At 36.7% G+C, this 27122-nt stretch overlaps 1 protein-coding gene across 1 annotated transcript in view; it reads right to left on the reverse strand.

Annotated features, from left to right (window-relative positions):
• Positions 1 to 27122, reverse strand: part of LOC150074909 (heat shock cognate 71 kDa protein-like) — an 80059-nt gene that overhangs the window by 36279 nt on the left and 16658 nt on the right. Inside the window, exons 2-4 of the mRNA XM_090389354.1 lie at positions 13705 to 13913; positions 13193 to 13551; positions 1256 to 1533 (exon numbers count right to left, since the gene is read on the reverse strand). Coding sequence (XP_090245480.1) covers positions 1256 to 1533; positions 13193 to 13551; positions 13705 to 13909 — 842 coding nt within the window. The 5' untranslated portion in view covers positions 13910 to 13913. The remainder of the gene's footprint in view (positions 1 to 1255; positions 1534 to 13192; positions 13552 to 13704; positions 13914 to 27122) is intronic.

Below are 27122 nucleotides of genomic sequence, written 5' to 3' on the forward strand. Positions count from 1 at the left end.
ACGCCCAAAACGCTTGTTCAAATGGTCATGAACACACCTTCGATAATGGGCAGGCGCCCACTCATGTTGAAACCAAATGTTGCATCTCACATTTGCTGGAACATCGCCAAGTAACCCTGGTAGAACTTGTTCAAGAAAGATCCGATATTTAGCGGAGTTCATGCGGGATGGTAACAGGTATGGGCCGACTAAGCAGTCACTGACCATACCTGCCCACACCGTGTGGGTGCCCTCTGCTAATCCATACACTAGGTGTATGTCTGCCAGCTCACAGTTCGTATATCAATGCATGCTCTTCGTGCGGCAACTACTGCTTGAATGAGTAAACCAAAAATTTTCCCTCTCGCGAACTGATGAACAGCGCCGTGTACTGACTTACGGTGATGTTTCCGGTTATGTATTCCTATGCTATTCACATTCCTTCAGATGATGTTACCTACCTCCCCTAAACGTTTGTACCAATATTTTTGAGACACCCTGTGTGTGTGTGTATAGATTTTTTCCCCCTTCATATGTATAGGCTTGCTTAAAGCCTGTAAACTGCTAATAGTTTAAGTACGAGAATAATTTTATAAAATTTAAAAATTGGAGCATTTAAACTTAAATATTCTATGCTTTTTTTAAAAAAAGTAATAAAAATGGAGTAAGGATAACATTTAAAGAACACTGACATGGTGAGCTGCCCTGCAGATCATTATGAGTATTGCAGAGGTTTGGAAATCTCATTTGAGGATGTAGACCTACGGTAAAGGAAGAACGAACATAAGGTCGAAGCAGAAGAGCCCCATGTGGTACCATGCATGAGAGAATATTAAGCCAGCTTAGAAAATCAAAAGCTGTGTGCTTCTTTCTAGAGAAGTTTTTGAAATGCTCCTGACTGTCAAATGTAGACAGCAGGGCCATTGTTATGAACAAAAACTTTGACTCAACTTTTCTGAGAGGGCAAAGTCTGCAACAATTTTTATTTTTTAGCATCATTCAAAGTCACTTGATGTCTAAACATCAAAACAAATTCAGACAAGACATTAGGAAAGCTTAAAAATGTTTAAAAGCATACTGTACTGGGTAAACAATATTGTTTGTATTATAAAATAAAATTTATATAATGCCAATGAAATTATAATTTCTAGCACAGCGTAGACATGCCTATCATTTCTAGTTGAAAAGATCCACGGGCATGCACCATATTCTAAAGTTTAACCAAAGAAATTTTAAGGTATTATAAATATTTTAAAATCCTTCAAAGAAGGCTCACCTTGCTTGTGTACTGGAAGATAAAGTCCTTTTAGCTCTTTCACAGGCAGTTCTTAATCTCCTAAGTGCACGCTTATTACTAGTAAGATCTTTCTTATGCTTTCGTTTAAATTCTTGGACAAAGTGATTTACCATTCGATTGTCGAAGTCCTCACCACCCAGGTGAGTGTCACCTGCAGTAGATTTTACCTCAAAAATTCCATCTTCAATAGTTAGGATAGAAACATCAAAGGTTCCTCCACCCAAGTCAAAAATTAAAACATTCCTTTCACCAGTTCCCTATAGAAAATAAAGCAAGATATAAAAATTTGCAATAGATCATTTTGAGACAAACTGAATGATGGAAGTAAAATTTAAGACATACCTAAGACACTGCCTAATTTTATATTTTAATAAAATAGAAAAAAAACAGACTAAATTATGAAGTCTTTGCAAGGACATCCTGTTGCTAAAAATGAAGGTTGTTGCTGCAAGGCATTCATCTGCACCTCAATTTTTTTTAACATTTTTTTCCCCGTATCGAAAGTAATAACTCAAAAGATTCATAATCATATAGATTGTTCCTATAATCATCCAAATTATTAATTAATACCTAAAACACTTACACTTATTTTCCTTAAATTCTAACCAAAGCCAATTATTGTTATGTTGCTGCCTATATTTAATCCACTTCTTTTTGCCATTTTATATTGCAAAGCACACCATTATTCACTGCTATCCCTGCACAGGCAATCACTCAAACAGTTTTTGTTTGCAATAAACTAGATATTTTTCAAGCAGAAAATGTTGTGCAGAAGTATGACTCCAAACTAATAGGTTACACTGGTTAGATGGCATGAAAGACTCAATTTCATGCAGGCTACGAGCTAGGTATGAGATATGTCTCTAGACACAGATCTAACCATGAAGATCCAGATCATGGGCAGATCAGAAGGTAAAGCTTATTATGAAGCACTTTCTTTAAAAAAGTTGTAGAGGAATAAAGGATAAAAAATAATATACAAGACAAATCATCATTATCCAAACCTGTTACACTCAAAATAATGGCACCACAGGTCACTTATAAATCAGTCCAGTGCCTTTCTATTAAATCACAGAAATCAGTGTATATACAAATCAGAACAGTTTACCTTCTAATAAAGTCTTAGAAATACTTACACTATAAGAAATACATACAAAATGTTGTTGTTATATTAATAACACTCTTAACAATGTGAAATTAATAATATAGTACATTAGGCTGTTTCGCCTGCATTACTATATATTAAAGTGATTTTCATTTATCTTACCAATACCCATCACCAGACCATGCTGTTGGGGGAAACAGAAAACGTTACAAATTTTGAATATTGTAGTTATAATTAACAATAATACAATTACCAAGTTTTTTCAATTATAATTACCACTATTACAATTTGCAAATTAATATTCTAAAGTACAGCAGACTCAATTTACCAGGACACTTCAAGACTCCAAATTTAAAAAAAAAATCATAAAATTCAAGTAATAACTAGAATAGGTATAAACAGATTTTACAAGTCTGAAATAAGTGACAATGGGCGTTATAAGTCATTAATCTCCCAAAACGTCGGCCTCTGTAGCCGATTGGGCAGGAGCAGGAGTGCAGTAGCACACGCTCTTTAAGTAGACTGGGGTTCAAGCCCCTGACTGCTGAATACGGTCGATCTGCCAACCCGCACTGGACCAGCGTGGCAGATTATGGTCCATTTTCCCTCAGCATGAATTGTTGAGGAGGCTTCCCTCCTGCAGTGGGTTGATAATGGCTGCACTTTACTTTTTTTACTTTAATCTCCCAATGTACCTATTATCTTGCAACCTCACTGTCTTCACACCTGCTGTTAGAAAGGGAAAAAAAAAAAAGTTTAGTTTGTTTTAGTGCGTCCCGTCAACTTGTGTTCCGTTGCACCGCAAAAAGACAATTTTTCCCCCGTTATTTATGTCAGGGGTGCCAGATTTTTTTTTTGTTTAGAAATCGTGAAAATGGGTAAATGCAAAAGTGTTGCGCTTTCAGTTAAACAAAGACTTGAAATTATTCAAAAGTTTGAAAACATGCATCTGTTAAATCTTTAATGAACCATTATAATGTTGATGCCCAAACCATACGCAACATTGTAAAAAATAAAGGGAAGCTATTAGATTTAAAATCGACATCGCAAAAAATAAAGGACATGCAAGTTTTTTTTTTATCTATAGTCATTTTTTTTATGTAGGTTGCTGAACATTTTGATACAGTAAGTCCCCGGCTTACGTGACTACGGATTTACATGTTTTTTTTCACTCTTTTTTTTTTAGGATTGTAAAATTTAAAAAAAAAATAAAATAAATAAATAATAAGCAATCAATAACGATGATCACAGCACGCACAAATTGCACAAGTGAGATACGGAGTAACAAGCAAAAAAAAAAAAAAAAAAATAGGAAAGAAGATTCTTACAATTTATTTATGGTTTTTTTATATGACTGAAGATTTCAGTGAAGGGGACACTGAAATCTTCAATCATATCAATCTTCAGCACTTCACCATAACGAAAAAAATCCACAGAATTCCAGCTATCGGTATTTTCACAAATGCAATAAGATAGTTTACTACCCATTTATAATTAGATGCATGAACAGAAAAGCCCAATAACACGGAAAGTGTAAATTGTTTATGGTAGTGACCTCCAGAAATGTGCTTTAGTAAAATGTGAGCTTGCACAGGGTGTTAATAGTGAGTTTGCCTTAACCCTGTGAAGTTCTTTACAGAAAATTGACATTTATCATGGTGCCAACTAAGAGAATAATTACAGCAGTACTAGTAAATCTACCAAGAAAATGAAAGTGATCGATTTGGATCATAAAATAATAAGGATGTATGAAAATGGTCAAACATTAACAAGTATCGTGATGATTTCAATAATAATATAGTAGCAATATGTTATTAGCCATTCCCAAGTAATGTAAAACTCAATGAAGTAAGAAGTTACATCTTGCGTTACTATTATGTATGTCGAGGACTTCTGTATTTTTGGATTAACCGGGAAATAGATTATCCAGGATTTGTTTTGTTTTTTTTTTTACCATCTATCCCGGAAAATCAAGAGTCTACTGTATTAAGTTTTGAATTCTGTTACAATAGAAAACATGAAATCAAAAAGGTAAATACAGAGATTAAATTCTTACCTGCCGACAGACTCCTCTTGCCAACACACCCACAAACCTAATGTGTATACAGGCACTGCCAGCAGTTAATTTATAAGTGAGTGATTAAATTCATTAGGTAAGTATTTAATTTCTTGGTATTTACCTTAGATTTCCTGTTTTCAATTGTAATGGCAATTCAAAACGTTAGAATCATAATTTGCAAATTGTAATATTTATAGTTTAACTGTAATATTGGTAATTATAAATGTAAAAATTTGGTAATTGTAGTGCTAGTAATTTTAATATTCAAGATTTGTAACCTTTTCTATTTCTGTTTCCCCAACAGCATGGTCTGATGATGGGTATCAGTAAGATACCCAAACAGCCTAATAAACTATATTATTAATTTTGTGGTATAGAGTGGTATTAATATAATAACCTTAATTGAAATAACCACATATCATCCTTCTCTAACTATATTGGTACAAAAATGTAGTCTTGCATAAAAACTTTCCACTAACTTATTTTACAAGTTATTTTCTGCAATCTTTCTTTTCAGCCATATTTTTTATTTATTTAAGTGAACTAAAAGTATAACAAAGTTCTATAGTTTTCCTATTAAATATGAAAAAGGTGGGTTTTGTTTGTTTTTTTAACAGAAAAAAAACAGGCAATTGGTTTCAAGAACACTGTGATACAATTCTTCTGTCTTTCCACTGATTTATTTATTACTTGCAATTATTGTATAACACATTTGCTCCTGAAATGCAAACTTGCATCCAAATGAACTGGAATTTATGTACCATGAGCTCTGTTTAGGGAATAATTTTGACATGGCTTATTTGAATTTTAGCAAATAATTTGACTATCCCTCATGAGAGGTTACTGTATAAACTTGAACAGGTTGTGATTACTGGCAAGATTCACAAGATGGGCTGCTGAGTGACTGCAGGGAAAAACGGCAGAGGATTGTGATGAATGGATATTCTTCAGATGTGTAATGTCAGGAGTGGGGACCTTCAAGGATCAGTTCTTGGACCACTGCTGGTTTTTATTTTCATAAGTTACATTGATGAAGAGATAGAAGGCATGACGTAAAAATTTTTAGATAACTTAAAGACTGATGGCTTATGGTCAGAGAGGTGGCAGTTATGTTTTAATGCTACTAAATGCAAGATCTTACACTTCAGGAATATCAACTCACAAATAAACACTTGGTGGGGATGAATTATAACCAGTGGAGGAGGAAAGGGATCTGGGAGTTACAATGCATGGTGTCCTATTGATTTATTGAACACTATCCTGTAAGGATATGAAGGTCAAAATCCACTGCATAAGGGAATTGTAGGACCACCAAATTTCTAATACTGTGTTGAAGCATGGAGACCTCATCAGAAAAAAAAGACATTCAGATTCTTGAAAGGGTCCAAAGAAGGGCAACTTAAATGGTGAGATCAGCAGGACAACTGTATATGTGGGCTACAGAGCTTGGCCACATAACCTGAGTTCAGCAGGACAACTGAACTCAGATTACGTGGGCTACAGAGCTTGGCAACCAGGCACCTCAGAGGTGACCTGATTGAGGTCTCTAAGGCTCTGAGAGGGATTAGTAAAATGAATGAAGGTGGAATTCACTGTTCTAAAGGATTTTGCAGAGATGGAGGAAACCCTTGGTGCAGTTTGACACTAAACACTCTACACTTTGTTCTGAAGGATTCCAGAACTAGGGGTCATAAATTCAAATTACAGGGCTTGAGGTTTGTAGTAAGTTCTTTTAGCCAGCGAGTCATTGACAGCTGGAAAAAGTTGCCCTCACAGTTAGTTGAGGTTGACAGTTTGAATAAATCAAAAGTCAACTGGATGGCTGCCTGTGAGGATGGAAGCACACAATGAGTTTTCTTATCTGCTTTTTTTTTTTGCCAGTGCAGCAAAAGGTTGTGACTTGCTTGCACTATATGGCAAATACTATTACTATTTTACCTTAACACAGATGTGTACACATTTATTTGTGGTCTTTGAATGAGCATTTTAAAAAGGTAAGGTACATGAAATGAACACCTGAGCAATGTCAGCACACTGATATAAAAGCCTTATACTTTGTTTGCAGTTTCAGATGTTCTTTACTTATGCTGAAGTTATTTTATCTAGTTTGGTATTTTCCACAAGAAGATAAGGTAATTTTTTGAATATTATGCTTGCTGAATTAATTTTCATTTGTGAAAAAGATCATCCTTAGTGTGTCTACTGACAAATTTGTGTAAAAAGTGTTTTCCTATTAAATTTTATCCTAAAGGTGTTGGCTCCACAGCCTGGAACATCTGATCTGAAAAGGAATGGGGATGGACAGCATGTTGAAGCTAATGACATTGAATCAGCTCTTTATAATATGTCACCTGATACTGAAACAGAATTCCATTCAAGTGATGCAGATTCTGAATCCCATTCAAATGCCTCTATCAATGTTAGAACACTACAAAACTAGATGCTGGTGTTACTTGGAGTGATGATTCTTCATAGATGAAATCCATTTACTAAAAATGTACTGCCTACTTGTTCCAACACCCCAGAGAAGTGTCTCAAGGCATGCAAAGAACTCATGCAAATATAAAAGTCAGCAAACATAGAAATTATTTATTAACGATTTGTGTTACATCCAGCATTTCATTCTAAATGAAGGAATGAAATATTTCCTTTTCAAACCCACTATGTACATAAAATAGAACAAATGCATCCTTTAATTTCTTTTGCCTATATAGACCCCATTAAATAGTAAACCAAGTCATAATAATCTAAAGAAATTAAATCATGAAATAAAAACTACAAAAAAACACTAACTTATAATACAGAAAGTTTAATGTTTGAATAAATCGACAAAAACAAATAGAATAACTTATACCAATCTTTGTATTGCTATTTTCGATAATTCTTGATACTCTTCTTGAAGAGAAGAGCCAAAATTTTTCACAAGTAGGTCTTTAAATGAGCATGTAATGCTTCGTCAGATGACAGGTCGGTAAGATCTTCCTTTTGCTGAATGGTAATTTCGGGGCATAAAGAAATATTAAAAGGATCACGAGATATTTAAAGAAATATCAAAAGGATATTGGATCACGAATCCAATGCAACATTTTTTTGGAGATACATTAAATCGTTTGGAAAAATTCTTAATTAGCACTGTTAGGTGGGTGGTAATGATATTCCTAAATTGTAAAATCAATATTATTGCTATTAACAAAATCAGAAAAGCATAGGAGCATTTCAGTCACATTACACTCAAATTCAGTTTTCCAAAGATAAAGCTTCTATTTTATCAACAAGTATTAACATATATATAATAGAAGCTGATAGGGTCATTTGTAGGTTGCAGATATTCACCTCCATTTTATGCTATATCTATTGAATTAAATAAGAGTGAGTGAGCAAGTGTGTGTGTCCCTGAAGACTTAAATAGTTTTTCAAATATATCAACAAGGGAACTAAGTTTTCCAAGCCATTTTTGATTTGTAAACAATTGAGCAAAGTTCTGATTTTTATCCAATAAAACTTATTGTTTGAGGTCAAAGAGATGTTGCAACACTTTACCATTGGATAACCACCTCACTTTCATATATAAAAGAAGCATTTCATCCCATTTCATTACAAAGCATAATGAAAAGTGTTATTTAAGATTCTACTTTTTAATAAAGTAGATCACACTTACTGCATCTTTCAAAACTTGAGTTTTGAAATCAGTTTCCATTTCCTTTACTATTAATGCTTCTCTATGTACAATGCAATGATTAAAAACTATATTTGGAGCAATTTCCTTTACTTTGCCTTTTAAACTTTTATCCTGTTAATGCATCTGCACCATTAGTACAAATCACAAAATAATTGTTCCACGTTAGATTTTTGTTTGAAAGAAAATATATTTCTAACATCAAAAATCAGCTAAGGTAAAGAAAGCCAACACGAGAAACTGATAACTTACGCGGAAAATTAGTTTCCCGACACCGGACCCTAGCACTGCTCGCTCAGTAAACAGATGGTACGTGTTATTGGTCTGGAGCCAAAATTGAGAAGGATATATTGATTGACAGGTAGGCGTGGCAAACAATGAAATGATTGGTGGTGGGCAAGACAGACAGACAGGCTACTGTGTAGTCATTGGTTGGCATTATAATGTGTATTTAGGAGTAAAGAACAGTGCATAATAGTTTTGTGATGAACAGTAAAAAAGTAATAGTAGCAATGAATCTTTTAAAGATGGAAGAAATTTGTAAGGAAAATAAAACGCTGGTTGATTTTTTGATGAAAACTAAATTAATAAAAAAAATTTTTGTTCTGTTCATTTTTATGTTCTTCATTGTTTTTTCTCAATATTAAAAGCCGATTTTTTTGGAGTTCATGTGTGTATTTACTATACTGTTGGTTTAGGTTTGGTTACAAAAAAAAGGAAAAGGTTTCTTTATTTTTCGTAACCTGACCTTAAATGGTAGGTTAGGAAATAATAGAAAAGGTTTCCTTATATTTCGTGACCTAGCTATTGAGGTGTTGATTGACAAATTTAGCCAAATGGTCAGGAGCAGAAGTGCAACAGCACATGCATTATTTGAGAAGACCAGGGTTCAAGCCTCTAACTGCTAAATACAGTCAATCTACCAACCCACAAAGGACCAACATGGCAGATTATGGTCCATTCCCTCAACATGACTGTTGAGGAAGCCTCCATCCTGACAATGGCTGCCAATTTTTTTTTGAAGTATTTTTGAAGTTAACTATTGGTCTTAATGGCTTTTTTGGTTTGTGTAGTTTTAAAACTACACAAACACACAGGGAACATGTATTCTAAAAATCTGTATGGAAGTTACTATTAATCTTACCCTCTGATCTTAGTAAGACTTGTTTTCAAAATCTGTTCTAATTTCTGAAACTCATTTCTTTGTAATGAGAGAAAAATTCTTTCCTGGAATAGACCATTAAGTTAGGAAACATGTAAAGGGGAGGAAAACACACTGGGATTGTTCTTCCCTCTCCCTCAAGACATCTAAATAGTTAATGTTGACAAACTGACTAGTGTGCAACATCTTTGAAAAATTCACTTAATGGTGAATTAACACACTATCAGGATTACAACTTGATTATTCTAACAGTCTTTATTGGCAAGTATAGTGATAACATGGCATTTCATTTATTACGTCTGTAGAATTTATCTTCTTCTCCCCATGTACATATGTAGTGTTATTTGGTTTTTAGGAGCATTAGCAACTAAGGCCATATTGCTCAGGGGATAGGCAGTGATCATTCCCTGACCTTTCCGCATCCTCCGTATTTGGTGGGCACGGGCTCAAACTTCAGTCTAATAGCATTAGCAGAGGCACATGATGCAAGAAAGCAAGCTTATTCAGCATCAGCCAAAAAAACAAAAAAAAAACCCACTCCCATTTCACCCCTCCGTTTGTTCGAAATACCTGTCCAGTTGAGCTTTAAATTTGTTTAGGCTATCAACTTCAACAACCAGTGATGGAAGTCGGTTCCACCAACCAACCACCCGCTGGCCAAAGGCAAATTTCCGCACATCTATCCGACATCCGTCCTACCTCAATTTGAATTTATGCCCTCTGAGGTGATTATTCTGAGAAAGATGAAGAATCCCATTGGCATTGAGCATGCTCAAACCATTCAAAGCCTTATACACCTCTATCAGATCACCTCGCCGGTGCCTAGTCTCCAGACTCTGTAATTTGCAAAACTTAAGCCTTTCTTCGTAAGAGCAACCCTTTGTTCCATTTACTAATCTTGTTGCCCTTCTCTGTACCCGTTCCAGCAGCTCTACATCCTTCTTGAAATGAGGCCTCCAGACCTGTATACAGTACTCAAGATGTGGCCTTACCATTGCCTTATACAAGGGAATAATCACCTCCTTATCCCTGCTAGAAAAATTCCTGTATATCATTGACAAGACACCATGAGCTACTCTTGCAGCTCGTCTGCACTGCTGAGAGAACTTCATATCTGCCTGCACAATTACCCCCAGGTCCTTTTCATTCTCCACCACTGTCAGTGTAGTACCGCAGAGTTGATACGTTGCTCTGGGGTTACTGTTTCCCATATGCAGCACTTTACATTTGTCGATGTTAAACCTCATTTGCCACCTCTCAGCCCATCTGTTCAACCTGTCCAGATCCTGTTGCAGCAGCATAGCATCAGTATTGTCCTTAACGACCCTGCCAACCTTTGTATCATCTGCAAACTTGGACATTAAACTTGATATCCCATCATCAATATCATTCATAAACACCGAAAACAACAACGGACCCAACACTGAACCTTGAGGAACTCCACTAATAACATTAGTCCACGTTGAGCAGTGTCCATTGATTACCACTCTCTGTCTTCTGCCACTCAACCATCCCCTTATCCATAGCAGCAATTTGCCTCCAATGCCACACTGCTCCAATTTGTGCAGCAGTCTTCCATGTGCAACAGCATCAAAAGCCTTTCTAAGATCCAAATATATAATATCAAAGTTATTCCCTGCATCCAGTTCTTTTGTGACTACATCATAGTATCCAATCAAATTGGTCAGGCAAGACCTGCCCTTAACAAAACCATGCTGCGTCTGAGCTATAACTGAATTCTTGTCTAGATGATCCTGCAGTGCTTCTTTAACCAGTGCCTCCATTAATTTACCTGGAACAGAAGTTAAACTAACAGGTCTATAATTACTTGTGTCAGCCTTTGAACCTCCTTTGTGAATTGGGGTCACATTTGCACAACTCCAGTCTATAGGTACCTCCCCTGAGTCCAAGGAAGCTCTCATAATTATGGCTAAGGGTTTGCTTACTTCCTTTGCTGCCTCCTTTAATATAACTGGATAGATCCCATCCACCCCAGGTGCCTTTTTTATGTTTATCCTCAACAATCTCTCCTCCACTTTCCTCTCAGTTATTACAAAATCATCCAGCTCACTGCCAATGTTTACTTTACCTACATCATTCTCCTTCCTGAATAACTCCTCATGCGTGAATGTAGATGCAAAATACTCGTTTAGATTTTTAGCCACCTGAGCAGGATCCTCAACTGTTGAACCATCAATATCCAGTGGACCAATCTGATTCATCCCTTTCCTTTTCGAGTTCAAGTATGTAAAGAACTCTTTTCTGTTTTTCTTTGCATCCTTTGCCAAGGATTTTTCATAGTCTGCCTTTGCCTGCCTAATCTCCTTTGTGACTTTGTTATAGACCAACTTATATCTATCATAGGCTTCCATGTCACCCATTAATTTGTATGTATCCCATGCATTTTTCTTCTCTGCCACATGTCTCATTAGTTCATCTGACAACCATTTAGGCCTAAACCTTGAACAATATTTCTTAGTTGTTATGTAAAGCCTGGTAGCCTCCAAGATTAGTTCCTTGAATGCTTCCCATTTTGAGTTTGCTGTTGGTAACATCATCAGTTGGTCCCACTGTATAGAATTTAAATACTGTCTCAGACCATCATAGTCGCCTGTATGAAAACAAAAACCCTTCCCTTTACCTCTGATGGTAGTTACCTCCTTGAGTAAATCCCACTTCAATACACTGATCACTGCCACCTAGTGGTTCATTTATCTGCAAGTTCTTAATGCATGAAGAATCACTACTGATAATCAGATCAAGAGTATTGCTCCCTCTTGTTGCCTCACGAACATGCTGATGTAGAAAACAATCATCCAATAAATCCACAAAAGCCTTGCTAGTGTGCGAGTGACCAACCCACAAATTCCAGTCAATATCTGGGAAATTAAAGTCCCCCATTATAAGACTCTCTGATTTACTGGCCCACTCTATTTCCCTGTACAATATCTTATTATACTCATCAGAGTCATTAGGCCTATAGCACACTCCTACTCTCAATTTTGATTTCCCTATGCTTATGTCACACCAAACTGACTCTACGCTGCCCATCGATGTCGACTGGCTTCACTTCCTTGGACTTTGTGTTTCTTAATTAATAGCATGACCCCTCCTCCCCTCCTGTCCTGTCTATCCTTTCTATATACATTGTATTCCCCAAATTCCAGTTCCGCATTACTTATATCTGTGTGACACCACGTCTCTGATATCCCAACAATATCTGCCTTTGATGTTTTGAGCAATACCTCAAATTCATCAAATTTATTTACCAAACTCCTAGCATTGGTGTACACGCAGGTATACATGCACCTGTTTCTATTCTTAGCTACCCTAACACAACCCATGTGTTTACTTGTACTGCAATGACTACCAGCAGTCTCTGAAATATCCTGCATCCTGTTTTTCAGACTTCTGCTCATTTCAATAGAAGCAGTGCAAGAATCACTTCCACCTCTGCCACTGGCTACTGTTAATCTATTAGTCCTTGTATCCCCCCCCAACTAGCAGTTTTCCGACCCACCTAACACTGCCTCGACAGCATCAGCAAAAATTCTTGCACCCTTTCTATTTAAGTGTATCCCATCCCTGTAGAAGCAATCTCTCCTGTTAACAAGTACAATCAAGAAGCAATCAAGTACAATCAAGTATAATCAAGAAGCGTGTGCTACGGCACTGCCTCCTGCCCAAGGAGGCACCACACATGTAGTGTATTAATAAGAATGAACATAGTCAGAACTACTAAAAGCCAAAGCAAATGTTTAACTGAAGAGGTAAACTGGCTTAAGAATTAGGAAGATGTCAGAAGATAACTTAAGGGCAAAAAATGTCAATAGGTTATTTTTAAACCACATGGTATTAACAAAATCCCATAAACATTGAACACAATTTATCTATGCAAAATAAATTTTTCTTACCTTTTTATCTAAGCCATATGCAATTGCTGCAGCAGTAGGTTCATTGATAATTCGAAGTACATTTAATCCAGCAATAGTTCCAGCATCTTTAGTGGCTTGTCTCTGGGAGTCATTGAAGTATGCTGGAACTGTTACTACTGCATTAGTTACAGATTTACCAAGGTAAGCTTCAGCAATTTCCTTCATTTTTGTTAGCACCATTGAAGATATTTCCTCTGGGAAGAAAGTCTTTGTTTCTCCTTTGTAGTCTACCTGAATTTTTGGTTTGCCACCATCACTAATGACATTAAATGGCCAATGTTTCATGTCTGACTGAACTGAAGGATCATCAAATCTACGTCCAATTAGGCGTTTTGCATCTGTTAAAACAAATTTTAAATTAACTAATCTTAAATCTTATTTGATTAAGATATTAGCATTTGACATTTAAAAAAAAAAAAAGTTATGTTATAGAAAATTATATTATAGAAAATTTACTCTTATTCATTAAAAGTAATTTAACAAAAACTTACCAAAAACTGTATTATTAGGATTCATGGCCACTTGATTTTTAGCCGCATCCCCAATTAACCTCTCTGTATCTGTAAAAGCAACATAACTGGGAGTTGTGCGGTTCCCCTGATCATTTGCAATTATTTCTACTTTTCCATGCTGAAACACTCCAACACAAGAATATGTTGTTCCCAAGTCAATACCAATTGCAGGTGTCTTTGCCATTTTCCTGCAAAATGCAATTAATTACCTTAAACATTTAGAAAACTAGAGCAGTGTTATACAGAGACTTGCTTAAAACCATATTATAATTATTACAAATTTAAAAAAAGTTAAATCACAATAAACCATTCACAACAATGGCAAGGATAACTGTTATTATCAAAGGTGTGATGTGTGGCCAGATTCAAGAAAGGAATATCATAACCTAGCTTTCTTTAGGCTCTGAAATACAGGCACACATGAAACAACCTTCCATTTATGAATGGTATTTTTATTACTTTAAGGAAATAAAATAACAAAACTAGTTTGTGGCAAGTATCTGTAGCTTCAATTCAAGTATTTCATATGACCATTAATTTTCAATTAAGGCTAGTCAAGAAACAAAATTACTTCAAATTATTGAAGTGCTCTGGATTAGTAATAAAAATCTCTAATAAAAAAAAAATTATTAATAAAAATCTAACTCCATGTTTTCTAATAAATTCAAAGGCTGGATTTTAAGTCCCATAACCAAGAACTGTGGAAATTAAATGTTAAATGGTTTTTGTCGATATGACCATTAATTTTCAATTCTGTCTAACTTCAAGCACTAATTCTGTCCTCAGAATTACCAGGAGAGTATTCTTTAGAAGACTAGATACACTAAAATGATATAATCTTGTTGGAATATGATTCTGTAGGACACCTTCATGAAATCTGGAAAAAAATGGCCCCCAGCAAAATCATAGCATACCTTGCCCCAGTTATTTAGCAGAACTATTTATTATTTGAAAAAGTCTCAATTCCTTCCTCAATGAAATATGGACCAATCAAGAACTAAGACAATGTCATACCATACAATAACCTTTTCATCATGGAGAGGAATTTTAATAAAAGCAAGAGTAGCCCAAAATGAGTCACAGGTTTAAGAGTAGCACAAAGGTAGAGAGAGGGTTGGGGGGAGACACATATATCCACAATACATGTGTAGCCAGTCCGGGATTTTCACCAAAAATTAAAGTTTCAGTAAAACCCATCCTGTCCACGTCATTTCAAGTTAGACAGAACACATTTGATCTTTTTTTTATATACACACACACACACGTGTGTGTGTGTGTCATTGATTTTTAAATGTCTCATTAAAATATTTATGTGTCAAGGATATCAAACGCTGCAAATGTCAAAACAATTTCTTGAGCAGTTTATATTATTCCCTTAGTTGTATTTTCAGGGGTCATTTATCTATCAGTTCTAGCATTATGCATACTTCCTGTCTTTTCAAATTTATTTCCAAAGAGCAATAAATACTTGAATGAAGCAAAGCCAAACTTTGCTCTTCCTCTCACTTCATGCCTTAAGGCAGTCCACAAAAGCACTCTTTATATAAAAAAGAGGATAGTGCATTTTTAAATTTAGTAATTTCAAAATGATTAAATAAGAAACAGGAGGGATTGCTTCTACACAAATGGGATACACTTATATAGAAGCTGGTGCAAGAGTGTTAACTGATGCAATCAAGGCAGCGTTAGATGCTTCTGAAAACTGCTAGCTTGTGGGGATTCACGGACGAAAAGGTTAAAAGTAGCCGCAAGCAGAGGTGAAGGCAATTCTTGCACTACTTCTATTAGAATGAGCAGAGGCCTGGAGGGCAAGGTACTGGGGGTTTGGTACCTCCGTAGCCAGGTGGGAAGGAGCAGCAGTGCTTAGCACATGCTGCTTGATTAGACCGGGGTTCGAGCCAGTCACCACCAAATACGGAGGATGCGGAAAGGTCAGGGAATGACCACCGCATATCCCAGAGCAATATGGCCTTAGTTGCTAATGCTCCTTAAAAAAAAAAAAAAAAAAAAACCCGGGGGTTTCAGGGACTGATGGCAGTCATCATGAAACAAATAAATACATTGGCTGTATTATGGTAACTAAGGATAGGAATAGGTGCATGTATACCAATGCTAGAAGTATAGTAAATAAATTGGAAGTGCTGGTCAAGATATCAAAGGCAGATATTGTTGGGATATCAGAGACATGGTGTCACACAGATACTAGGAATGCAGAATTGGAATTTATGGAATACAATGTGTACAGAAAGGATAGGAAGGGAGGAGGAGGGGTTATGCCATTAATTAAGAAAAACAAAATCTAAGGAAGTGCATCCAGTTGACATAGATGGACAGTGCAATGCCGAGTCAGTTTGGTGTGACATAAGCACTGGGAAAGCAAAAATAAGAGTAGGAGTGTGTTATAGGCCTAACAACTAATGAGTACAATGAACAATTGTACAGAGAAATAGTGGGCCAGTAAATCAGAATGTCTTATAACGGGGGATTTTAACTTCGCAGATATTGACTGGAACTGGTGGATTGGTCACTCTCACACTAGCAAGACTTGTGGATTTATTGGATGATTGTTTTCTGCAGCAGCATGTTTAAGAGGCAACCAGAGAGATTAATACTCTTGATCTAGTTATCAGCAGCGATTATTCATGTATAAGAATTTGCAGATAAACGAACCATTAGGTGACAATAATCACAGTATATGGATGCGAGATTTACTTAACAATATACAGCAGACTCTTGATTAACCGGGACACTTCAAGACTCCAAATTAAAAAAAAAAAAACAGAAATCAAAAAAATTCAAGTAATAACTTAGGATAGGTATAAACAGATATTTTGAAAGTCGTAGGATTGAAATCATCTTTTCCCCACTGGAGATTGGCATTTAAGAAATGGTAGTGGATATTCGAGAGAAGTTTAAGATAATGGAGCAGGGCAAGGTTTCTCAAAATGGAAAGCAATGTGCTATCATTGGCAATACTATGGATAGGATTTCCAGTTAATGGAATAAGGTCATTAATATACAAGAGGAAAACAGTGGGAGAAAGAACTGAACATTGGGGGGACACCAGCATCAGTGAAATTAGAAGACAACCATCTACCATCACCCTCAGTGAGCGATCCGAGAGAAAACTGGATAAACAATTACAAAACAGTTGGGAAACTGTAAGATGGGAGCTTGTTTAGAAGACCTTTATGCCAAACACAATCTAAAGCCTTTGAGATGTCAAGAGCAACTGCTTGTTTCACTGAACTTTTCCACTGAATTTGTCCATAAATGGGTAACATAAGGATCACAACTGATGGAATCCATACTAGCAATAGTTGATCAGGCAGAAGGTTTCTAGGTAGTTTAATAAGAGTTTGCATTTAATTGATTTCTCCATTACTTTAGAAAGAGAAATAATTGCAATGGGACAATAATTGGATGGGAGGGACTTGTCACCCTTTTTAGGAACTGGCTGGATATGAGAAAATTTCCAAGCAGAAGGAAAAACACCTTTGGAATAAGAAAGTGAAAAAGGGGACAAAGAACAGGAGTAAGTTCAGGAGCACAGGTTTTGAGAACAAGTGGAAAAATACTATCAGAACCTGGAGCTTTCTTAGCATCGAGATTTGTCAAAATTCTTCTGACATCCTTTTGACAGAATACCACAGGAGGCATTGAATGGAGTGTGTTGGGAATGGTGGGAGGTGTTTTACCAAGATCATTAATACATCAGTTGGAAGAAAAATGGGATGATAGCAGGTCAGCTTTATCCTTGGCTGAAGTGACAACAGAACCATTTGGTTTTGACAGAGGTGGAAGCAGAGATGGGCAAATGTTGCTGCCAATAGCTTTGGCAAGAGACCAAAATGCTCAGCTACCATTAGGATAAGAAGCAAGTTTTCTACTCTTAGCCTGTTCAAAATATGGTTTGGACAAATTAACAACTGCTTTACAATTGTTGCCAGCTTTGGTGTAGGCAGAAAAATGAAACTGAAGCTTGGAAACAAGCAATAACAATATATTGCAACATTCTTCTCTTGAATAGCCTTAGCACATTTATAGGAAACCAAAGTTTAGATAAAGGATGAGATTTTAAAATGGAGTGTGGAATAAAGGATTCCATTCCTACAAGAATAATTTCACTGACATGATCTGGGCAAATGTTGACATCAGAAGTTTTGAAACATTAATCCGACCAAGGAAAAGAAATCTCACAGGTCATCCCATTTTGCATTCTTGTAATGCTAAACAATACAAGGTTGGGAATAGCCATGAGATAAAGGCTCTACTGGAGAAGAGACAATCACCAAGTTGTGATCTGAGGTGCCTAACCTCAAGGACCACTCACTTCGACCATGTACTTAGAAGGGTTGTTTGTGAGAAAAAGATCAAGTGTGTTGGCTGTATGGTTAGGATTGTCCAGTATTCTTGTAAGTAAATGAACAATCTGTGCAAGGTCATTAGTAATTGCAAAAGCCTCATCTCAACCAGCTGGGTCGGTGTGTCTAAAGAATGGAGTCAGCTGGAATTGTGAACATTAAAATCACAAAGGAAAATTATCTCACTGTTAGGAAAGTTGAACTAGAGAAAGTCAAGTTGCAAAGAGAGGAATTCAAAGAGCTCCAAGTGATTAGTGGAGTTGGGAAAACGGTAGACAACAGATGATTTTCACACAATGAGATAGATTTTAAGCCAGAGAAGACCAAAAAGAAGAGATCCCAAATTATCAAGTCTCTGAGAGGGAATATCGGAATGGACATGTGCACAAGTACCACCTTTGAGGTGAAAGGAATCACACAGCAAATAATTTCGGTAACTGAGATGAGCAGTAGTTGAATCAACCAATAATTGAGATTATATCAGAAAAAGTACATGGGGTTTGGCAGACAGCAAGTGGAAATGGACATCGTTGAGATTAGAATTGAGACCACGTATATTTATGAAATGAACTAGGAAGTGTTTGGGAGGTTTAGATCTTTTCGCAGATAAGCTTACTATTAGTTTGACAATTCATGGTGTATTCAATAGTAAGAAAAAAAGTGCGTGGGACATGCTGTATGAAGTAATGAAATTTTTGGATATGGGGTACACATGGTAAGAATATTCCCAGATCCTTGACATAACGTGGCCTCAACAATGCCCCCAGTATACACACTACTCTGACTCTTCAGTCACTATCTGGCAGATTAGAGGTAACAATATTATACACTAGCTGATCGGAAGCCTCCTAAAGAGTTACCAATAGGTTTGGTCCAATGTACTAACACTTGCCCAGCCTGCGAACACTGTTTTAGAGCTTTACTCTCAAAATGTAAGGAAGATAGGATCTCGCCACAATGTTCATCATAACCTCAAAAGTCATCAATCATACTGCATGATGGAAGAGTTGACTGGAACTTAGCTCTGGAGACTAAACATGGTTTCCACCACTTCAAGCCTCCAATAAGCAAAGTGGTGGTTTTGCACCAGTTAATGAGTCATCTACCACCTAGTATTGCTTGGTAACACAGACTGGCGGCATTCCTCCATGTGGTGTGGGTGCCACACCTCGACCGCTACTTACATTGGTTCACACCTGGGTGGTCACCCACAGTGTGCTTGTATGTTATACCCAGGATTACTAACAGTCCCACCATTATAATATTTTTAAGTCCCGCCATCGTGGGACTGTTAGTAATCCTGGATATAACCAGGTTATTAGGTTCACATTACGATATTTTCACGATACCTCCATTTATTCCTACAGGATGCAAAATACATTTCCAAGATTTTTTTTTAAGTTTGCACAGGTCAGCAAAAACTTACATAAAGTCAAATATTGACTAAGCTGGAAGTGGCTGTATAGTAAGACTCCCGTATCCACAGGGGGATGTGTTCCAAGACCTACCTTGGATGGCTGAAACTGCAGATATAAGCAAACACCTGCTGACCCCATATATAACATGATTTTCTTGTACATACATATAATAAAGTACAGCAGACTATCGATTTATCAGGACACTTCAAGACTCCAAATTTAAGGGGGGGGGGGGGGAATGCAGAAATCATAATATTCAAGTAATAACTAGAATAGGTATAAACAGATATTTTGCAAGTCATAAATAAGCAACAAGAACTGGCATTATAAATTGTCATTGGAAGATTAGTGTACCTATTATCTTGCAACCCCACTGTCTTCATACCTACTGCTCAAAACAAAAAAAAAACCCTAAAAGTTTGATTTAGTGTGTCACGTCAATTGTGTTCCATCACACCGCAAAAGGAAAAAAATTGTTTCGTTATTTATGTCGGGGATGTCAGAATTTTTTTTTTGTTTATAAATCATGAAAATGGGCAAAGGTTTCAACTGTATTCAATACAGTGCATCCGTTAAATCTCTAAAGAACCATTATAATGTTAGTGACCAAACCATACGTGACACTATTAAAGGTAAGTTGCTACAATGGTTGATGATATATTAAGGAATTTTTTTTTTATGGAAACCCCAAACACGAAAGGTATCAAAACTTATAGTACTTAGTACCATGCATGGGTTGAAGGAGAAGTATGGGGGAAGAGGGATGCCAGAAACTTCTCTAGAGACTATACATGGGTTTCAATCCTTGTGCTGTGATGTAACAACTAGATTTTAGGTATAGCATAGCTTAATTAACAGCACTCACCTCATAGTAATCCGCTTGGTTTGATGAAACTTATAACAGGTACATACATAGTAGTTAAAACTTTTTAAATTCCAATTAGTAGCTATTTGTAACTTAAAGTAATTAGGAATTTTAAAAAATTAAATTACTAAATAATGAGCTTTAAAAAATGTTAAATCTGCCTAAGAAAGTAAAGTGCACATTCCATTCTATAGTTGTCTTATTAAAATCATGTATTAAAATAAAAAGCAAAATAAAAGCTAATAGCTACACATGAGCAACTTTCGAAACCGTCCTCAGTTAGCTATAGTGGGAAGAGAAGAACATGCGAAGTATGTTATATACTGGTTAAGTTCCCAAAATGCATTTCAGTGCACGTGGAAACTTTATATGTGCTAAATTCCAAATAGGGGAGAAGGTGATTGGCACCTTCATGTTTAATATGTTGAAGGATGTGTGCTGCTTAAACCACTCAATGATTAGTCTTGTTTCGAAGAATTTAACTAGAATTCAGTTTAACTACTGTAATAGCCAAATCAATGCGTGGGTTATGATTGAGATTGAACATCTGTTAATTCTGTACCCAATCAATTAGATTTTAAGCTATTAAAGTAGTAGCAGGCACATGTGTTAGAAATTTTTGAAGTCCCAAATTTTGCTGTTGTACTACCAATGTAACATGCTTGACAATCTGAGTTATTAATACTATTATGGACTTCAGTAATGGTTTCTTTTATTAGTGGTACGTGGACGATGTCCTTTTAATAGGTAATAAAACTATTGACACTTTATTTAATACAACGCATTAGAGGCTCAAATTTACCCTCTAAGTAGAAATGGATAATAAAATTAATTTTCTAAATCTCACTATATATAAAAAAAGTACTAATTTAGGCACCACAATATACAGAAAGAACACACATACAGGTAAAGTTCTTACATTACTACTCACACCATCCTCTATACATCAAAAAAGCAGTTTTGTAATCATATACAATGCTATTAAATATAGTCACACACAAGCAGATCTATCCACAGAGTTGTAATACCTTACTAAAAAAAAAAATTTATTGACAGGAAATACCCATTACACTAATAAAAGAAACCATTACTAAAGTCCATAATAGTATTAATAACCCAGACAACATTAATAATCATTTGAATAAGATACACAAACCCCTTATCGTTTTTCCATACCATCAACAATAGGCTGGATGACTTAGATTTTTAAGAATCCAGATATCAAGTTAATACTGTATTTATATTGGATGGAGCCGGATCCTTTTTGCACCTGTGGTCAAATGGAGGACTGGATACATGTCTTACTATTTTGTCCGTAATATACAGACCATCGAGTATTGCTATTTAATCAGGTTCCAGGTCTAGCTGAAGACAATGTAAAAATACTAGTTGAGAACAAGACAAACTTTGAGACTTTCCAGAATCAGTCTTTAAGAAAAGACTTAAACTAAGAACTCAAATCCAAAATCGAATATAAATCTGACAGCTGAGAAGATAATAGCATTTTAGCATAGGCATTTGATGCAAGAAAGCAAGCTTATGCAGCATCAGCCAAAATAAAAAAAAAATTTAAAAACCACTTCCACTTCACCCCTCCGTCCTTTCGAAATACCTGTCCAGCTGAGCCTTAAACTTATATAGGCTATCAACTTCCACGACAAGGGTTGGAAGTCTGTTACACTAACCAACCACCCACTGGCTAAAGGCAAATTTCCGCACGTCTATCCTACATCTGTCTTTCCTCAATTTGAATTTATGCCCTCTCAGGTGATTATTCTGAGCAAGAGGAAGAATCCCATCAGCATTGAGCATGCTCAAACCATTCAAAGTTTTATACACCTCTATCAGATCACTTTGCTGGTGACTAGTCTTCAGACATTGTAATTTGCAAAACTTAAGCCTTTCTTCGTAAGAGCACCCCTTTGTTCCATTCACTAATATTGTTGCCCTTCTCCGTACTCGTTCCAGCAGCTCTACATCCTTCTTGAAATTAGGCCTCCAGACCTGTTTACAGTACTCTAGGTGTGGCCTGACCATTGCCTTATACAAGGGAATAATCACCTCCTTATCCCTGCTAGAAAAATTCCTATATATCATTGACAATACACCATGAGCTACTCTTGCAGCCCGTCTGCACCACTCAGAGAACTTCATATCTGCCTTCACAACCACCCCCAGGTCCCTTTCATTCTCTACCACTGTCCGTGTAGAACCAGAGTTGATACGTTGCTCTGGGGTTGCTGTTTCCCCATATGTATTACTTTACATTTGTCAATGTTAAACTTCATTTGCCACCTCTCAGCCCATCTGCTCAACCTTTCCAGATCCTGTTGCAGCAGCATAATGTCAGTAGTGTCCTTGACAACCCTGCCAACCTTCGTATCGTCTGCAAACTTGATCCACCATCATCAATATCATTTATAAATACAGAAAACAATAATGGACCCAACATTGAACCCTGAGGGACTCCACTAATAACATTAGTCCACGATGAGCAGTGTCCATTAATTACCACTCTGTCTTCTCTCCCTCAACCACCCTTTTATCCATAGCAGCAATTTGCCTCCAATGCCACACTGCTCCAATTTGTGCAGCAGTCTTCCATGTGCAACAGTATCAAAAGCCTTTCTAAGGCCAAGTATATAATATCAAAGTTATTCTCTGCATCCTGTTCCTTTGTGACTGCATCATGGTATCCTAGTTGCTAATGCTCCTAAAAACCAAATAACAAACAAACAAACTGCATCATAGTAACCAATCAAATTGGTCAGGCAAGACTTCCCCTTAACAAAACCATGCTGTGTCCGAACTATAACTGAAGTCTTATCTAGATGATTCTGCAGTGCTTCTTTAACCAATGCCTCCATTAATTTTCCTGGAACAGAAGTTAAACTCACAGGTCTATAATTACTTGTGTCAGCCTTTGATCCTCCTTTGTGAATTGGAGTCACATTTGCACATCTCCAGTCTATGGGTACCTCCCCTGAGTCTAAGGAAGCTCTCATAATTATGGCTAAGGGTTTGTTTACTTCCTTTGCTGCCTCCTTTAATATAACTGGATAGATCCCATCCACCCCAGGTGCCTTTCTTGTGTTTATCTTCAACAATTTCTTCTCCACTTTACTCTCAGTTATTACAAGATTCTCTAGCTTACTGCCAGAATATAGGTTTGTATCCCATTAAATATAAATAGAATGACTTGTTGTAAGATATGTAAAAAATAATTGTATTGCTAGGATTTAAGAGTTAAATTTTAGTATCTTGTACAAATGTAAATATTTACTTCTTAAATATATACTTTGCTAAGTTTATTGGAGTTTTCCAAATTGGCTTGTATCTACTGCTGCTTGGATATTTTCCCCCTTTTTTTTGCTGGTTTCCAGGTTTAGGCAACCTGGGGACGGGACTGCTGGCACCCACCAGTATTGCACTATCTCTGGTGGGTGCGAGATTTGTGCACAAGGCACTAAAGGTGATAGCAGACCCAGGCTTGGCTACTTGTGCCTGGGGGCAGGCAGCATGTATAATGAGAATGCTTATGAATATAACACTGTATATATCTTCTTTGTAAGTTTTTGTATATAATTTGTAAATAATTGTGTGTACAAATAAATGAAAAAAAAAGTATTTATATCTTATAAATTAGGTTCTAAATTTAATTCATACAGGACAACTGTTGTACTACCAATGTAACATGCTTCCTATGTTGCATACTCATGAGTATGCGACATAGGATTATAATAACATTATATATTTGATTAGATGTCAAGCATGTTACATTGCCAGTACAACAGTTAAATTTGGGACTTCAAAAATTTAACACATATGCCTACTACCACTTTTAACAGCTTCATTTCTAATTTATCGGGTACAGAATTAACACAACATGTTCAATCTCATAATCATAACCCATGCATCAATTCGGCTATTGCAGTAGTATAACTGAATTCCAGTTATAAAATTCTTCAAAATGAGGCTCTTGTCATTGAGTGGTTTAAGCACCACACATCGTTCAACACGAAGGTTCCAATCAACTTTTCCCTTATTTGGAATTTAGCACGTATAAAGTTTCCACATGCACTGAAATGCATTTTGGGAACTTAACCAGTATATAACATACTTCGCGTGTTCTTCTCTTCCCACTATAGCTAACTGAGGACGGTTTCGAAAGATAGGGAAAAAAAGATGGATCCTAACAGCAAATGATTCTTAAAAGTTAAGAGGGGTGAATGATATGCATGCTTGCTACAAAGAAATATACAATGAAAAGAAAAAAGCCACAGTCTAGTCGTTTTCTTTTTAGGAGCATTAGCAACTAAGGCCACATTGCTCCAGGGATATGCGGTGGTCATTCCCTGACCTTTCTGCATCCTCCGTATTTGGTGGTCACGGGCTCGAACCCCAGTCTAATCAAGAAGTGTGTGCTATGCACTGCTGCTCCTGCCCACCTGGCTACAAGGTGGCCCACAGTCTAGTCATCCATTAATGTTATTTCGTAAGGTTGAGCGGCCAACCCCTTGTAAATCTCCAATCCTCAACTTCCGCAGCACAGTACTTATCAGCTGAAGACATTGATTCTGGCAACGATGCTTGAGGGGTAAAACTTAATGACATTATGCCGTCTCATCTTTTTTTTGTAATTTTATAATTTACATTTTTTTAAAAATTGCACGAGATAAAAAAAAAATTGAACAAATACAATAAATAATTCTATTTACATGTTCGCCGAACATTTCTTTTTTGATTCAATCAATTCAGCGAACACAGTTGCGAGTGCTGTACAAACATAGGGGAAATTCCGACTCTCATAGTGTTCCGTGGAATGAACTCTTACATAAGTTGGGGAGTTCCTGTATATATATATATATATATATATATATATATATATATATATATAAAAAAAGTTGTAAAAATGTAAAAACTATAAAAAAGGTAGGGGAAAAAAAAAAGCTATAAAATGTAAAAAATTTGTCTGTGAGCAAATGATATAAATTGCATGTTCTATCCAGCCTCTCCAACAGATGGATGGATGACCATGGGAACCTTATGGACCACAAGGTCATCCATGCTGTTGGCTGTTCATAGCCAGCATGCTGTGGAATGCTGTCCTAGGTGGGATATAACCACCAGCACAGCTCAGCTGCTGCCATTAGGCATTCCTAGCCACATCCCTTGCGTGGTCCTTTGCCTCCACTCCCCAGGTCATCTGTGGGGGAGGTTACTTCTAGTCTCCTCCACCCTCACTGCCCCTCTTTCTGCTCTGGTGGGGCAGGCCTGCTCCACTGATTTGGGGGTCACCTTCTCTATGGACCCCATATCTCTGACATTTCCCCACCCTTCAGTCTCCCCCCCTAACTTATCAGAACTACTAGCATTCGAATCTTAAATTGCTTGAGCCCTACACCCAAATCTTAATGACATCAAATCATAATTAGTACTGCTTTTGGCTGATCCCTATTTACTCAGGACCTGCCAGAGTAAATAATTATAATACTCATGTACCTGCTCTGCCTCCATGGGGCAGAGCAGGTACATGAGTATTATAATATGCTCCAGTGTTGCCCATACATGGGGCAGAGTATGGGCAACACTGGATCCCATTAGAGGCCCAGCAGACAAATGACCAGAAGAACACTACACATATACAAGATCCATAAACTTTTAAACCTCTGGCATTGACAGTGTTCTGTTTCACACCAATGTATACTATGTGGAGACAGGGAGAGGAAACCCCTGGTACCATTTGACACTAAACACTAACCTCCATATCTCTTCAAGACAATGTTTGATAAATCATAGATAGGACAAACTTTCCAGGCTGCCTGTTAACACTGCTCAGAAAACTTCACCCTCTCTCAGTATTATAAACTCCCATATCCCCTTCTTCCTGTACTATTTTTAACTCAACCCGACCAGGTGGGTAATTCATTTTGGGGTTGCTATTCTTAAGTGTAAGACCTTGTATTTTGTTACATTAAAACATAGATGCCACTTTTCTGACCATTCTTGCAGCCTGTTAAAGTCATCCTGAAGGAGCACTGGTTGGTACTATTCATAACTAGTCTACCGATCTTTACATCATCTGCAAATAGTAATAGTAGTGGTGGTGGTGGCATGTGATGCAAGAAAGCAAGTGTATAAGCTTATGCAGCATCAGCCAAAAAAAAAAAAAAAAAAACACACCATTCCCTCCAAATGCCTGTCCAGTTCCTCCTTAAAATTATTTAACCTATCAACTTCCACAACAATAGATGGAAGTTTGTTCCAGCAATTAACCACCCGCTGGCTAAAGGCAAATTTCAGCACATCTACCTTTTCTTAATTTGAATTTAAGCCCCCTTAGGTTTGTAATCTAAACAAATGGAAGGATCCCATCAGAATTCAGCATGCTCGACCCATTCACGGCCTTATACACCTCAATCAGATCACCGCACAGGTGCCTAGTTTCCAGCCACTGCAATTTGCAGAAGTTAAGCCTCTCTTGGTAAGAGGATCTCTTCATTCCCCTCACCAATCATGTTGCCCTTCTCACATGTTCAAGCAAATCTACATCCTTCCTAAAAGTCCTACAGACCTGCACACAGTACTCAGGGTGTGGCCAGACCATTGCTTTATACAGAGGGACAATCACCTTTTCCCTGGTAGCAAAATTCTTTATATATATATATATATATATATATATATATATATATATATATATATATATATATATATATATATATATATATCATTGACAAAACCCCATGACCT

The sequence above is a fragment of the Mastigoproctus giganteus genome, unplaced genomic scaffold, assembly GCF_048544385.1.
Source record: "Mastigoproctus giganteus isolate SK-2022 unplaced genomic scaffold, ASM4854438v1 scaffold_15, whole genome shotgun sequence".
NCBI classification, from domain to species: Eukaryota; Metazoa; Arthropoda; class Arachnida; order Uropygi; family Thelyphonidae; genus Mastigoproctus; species Mastigoproctus giganteus.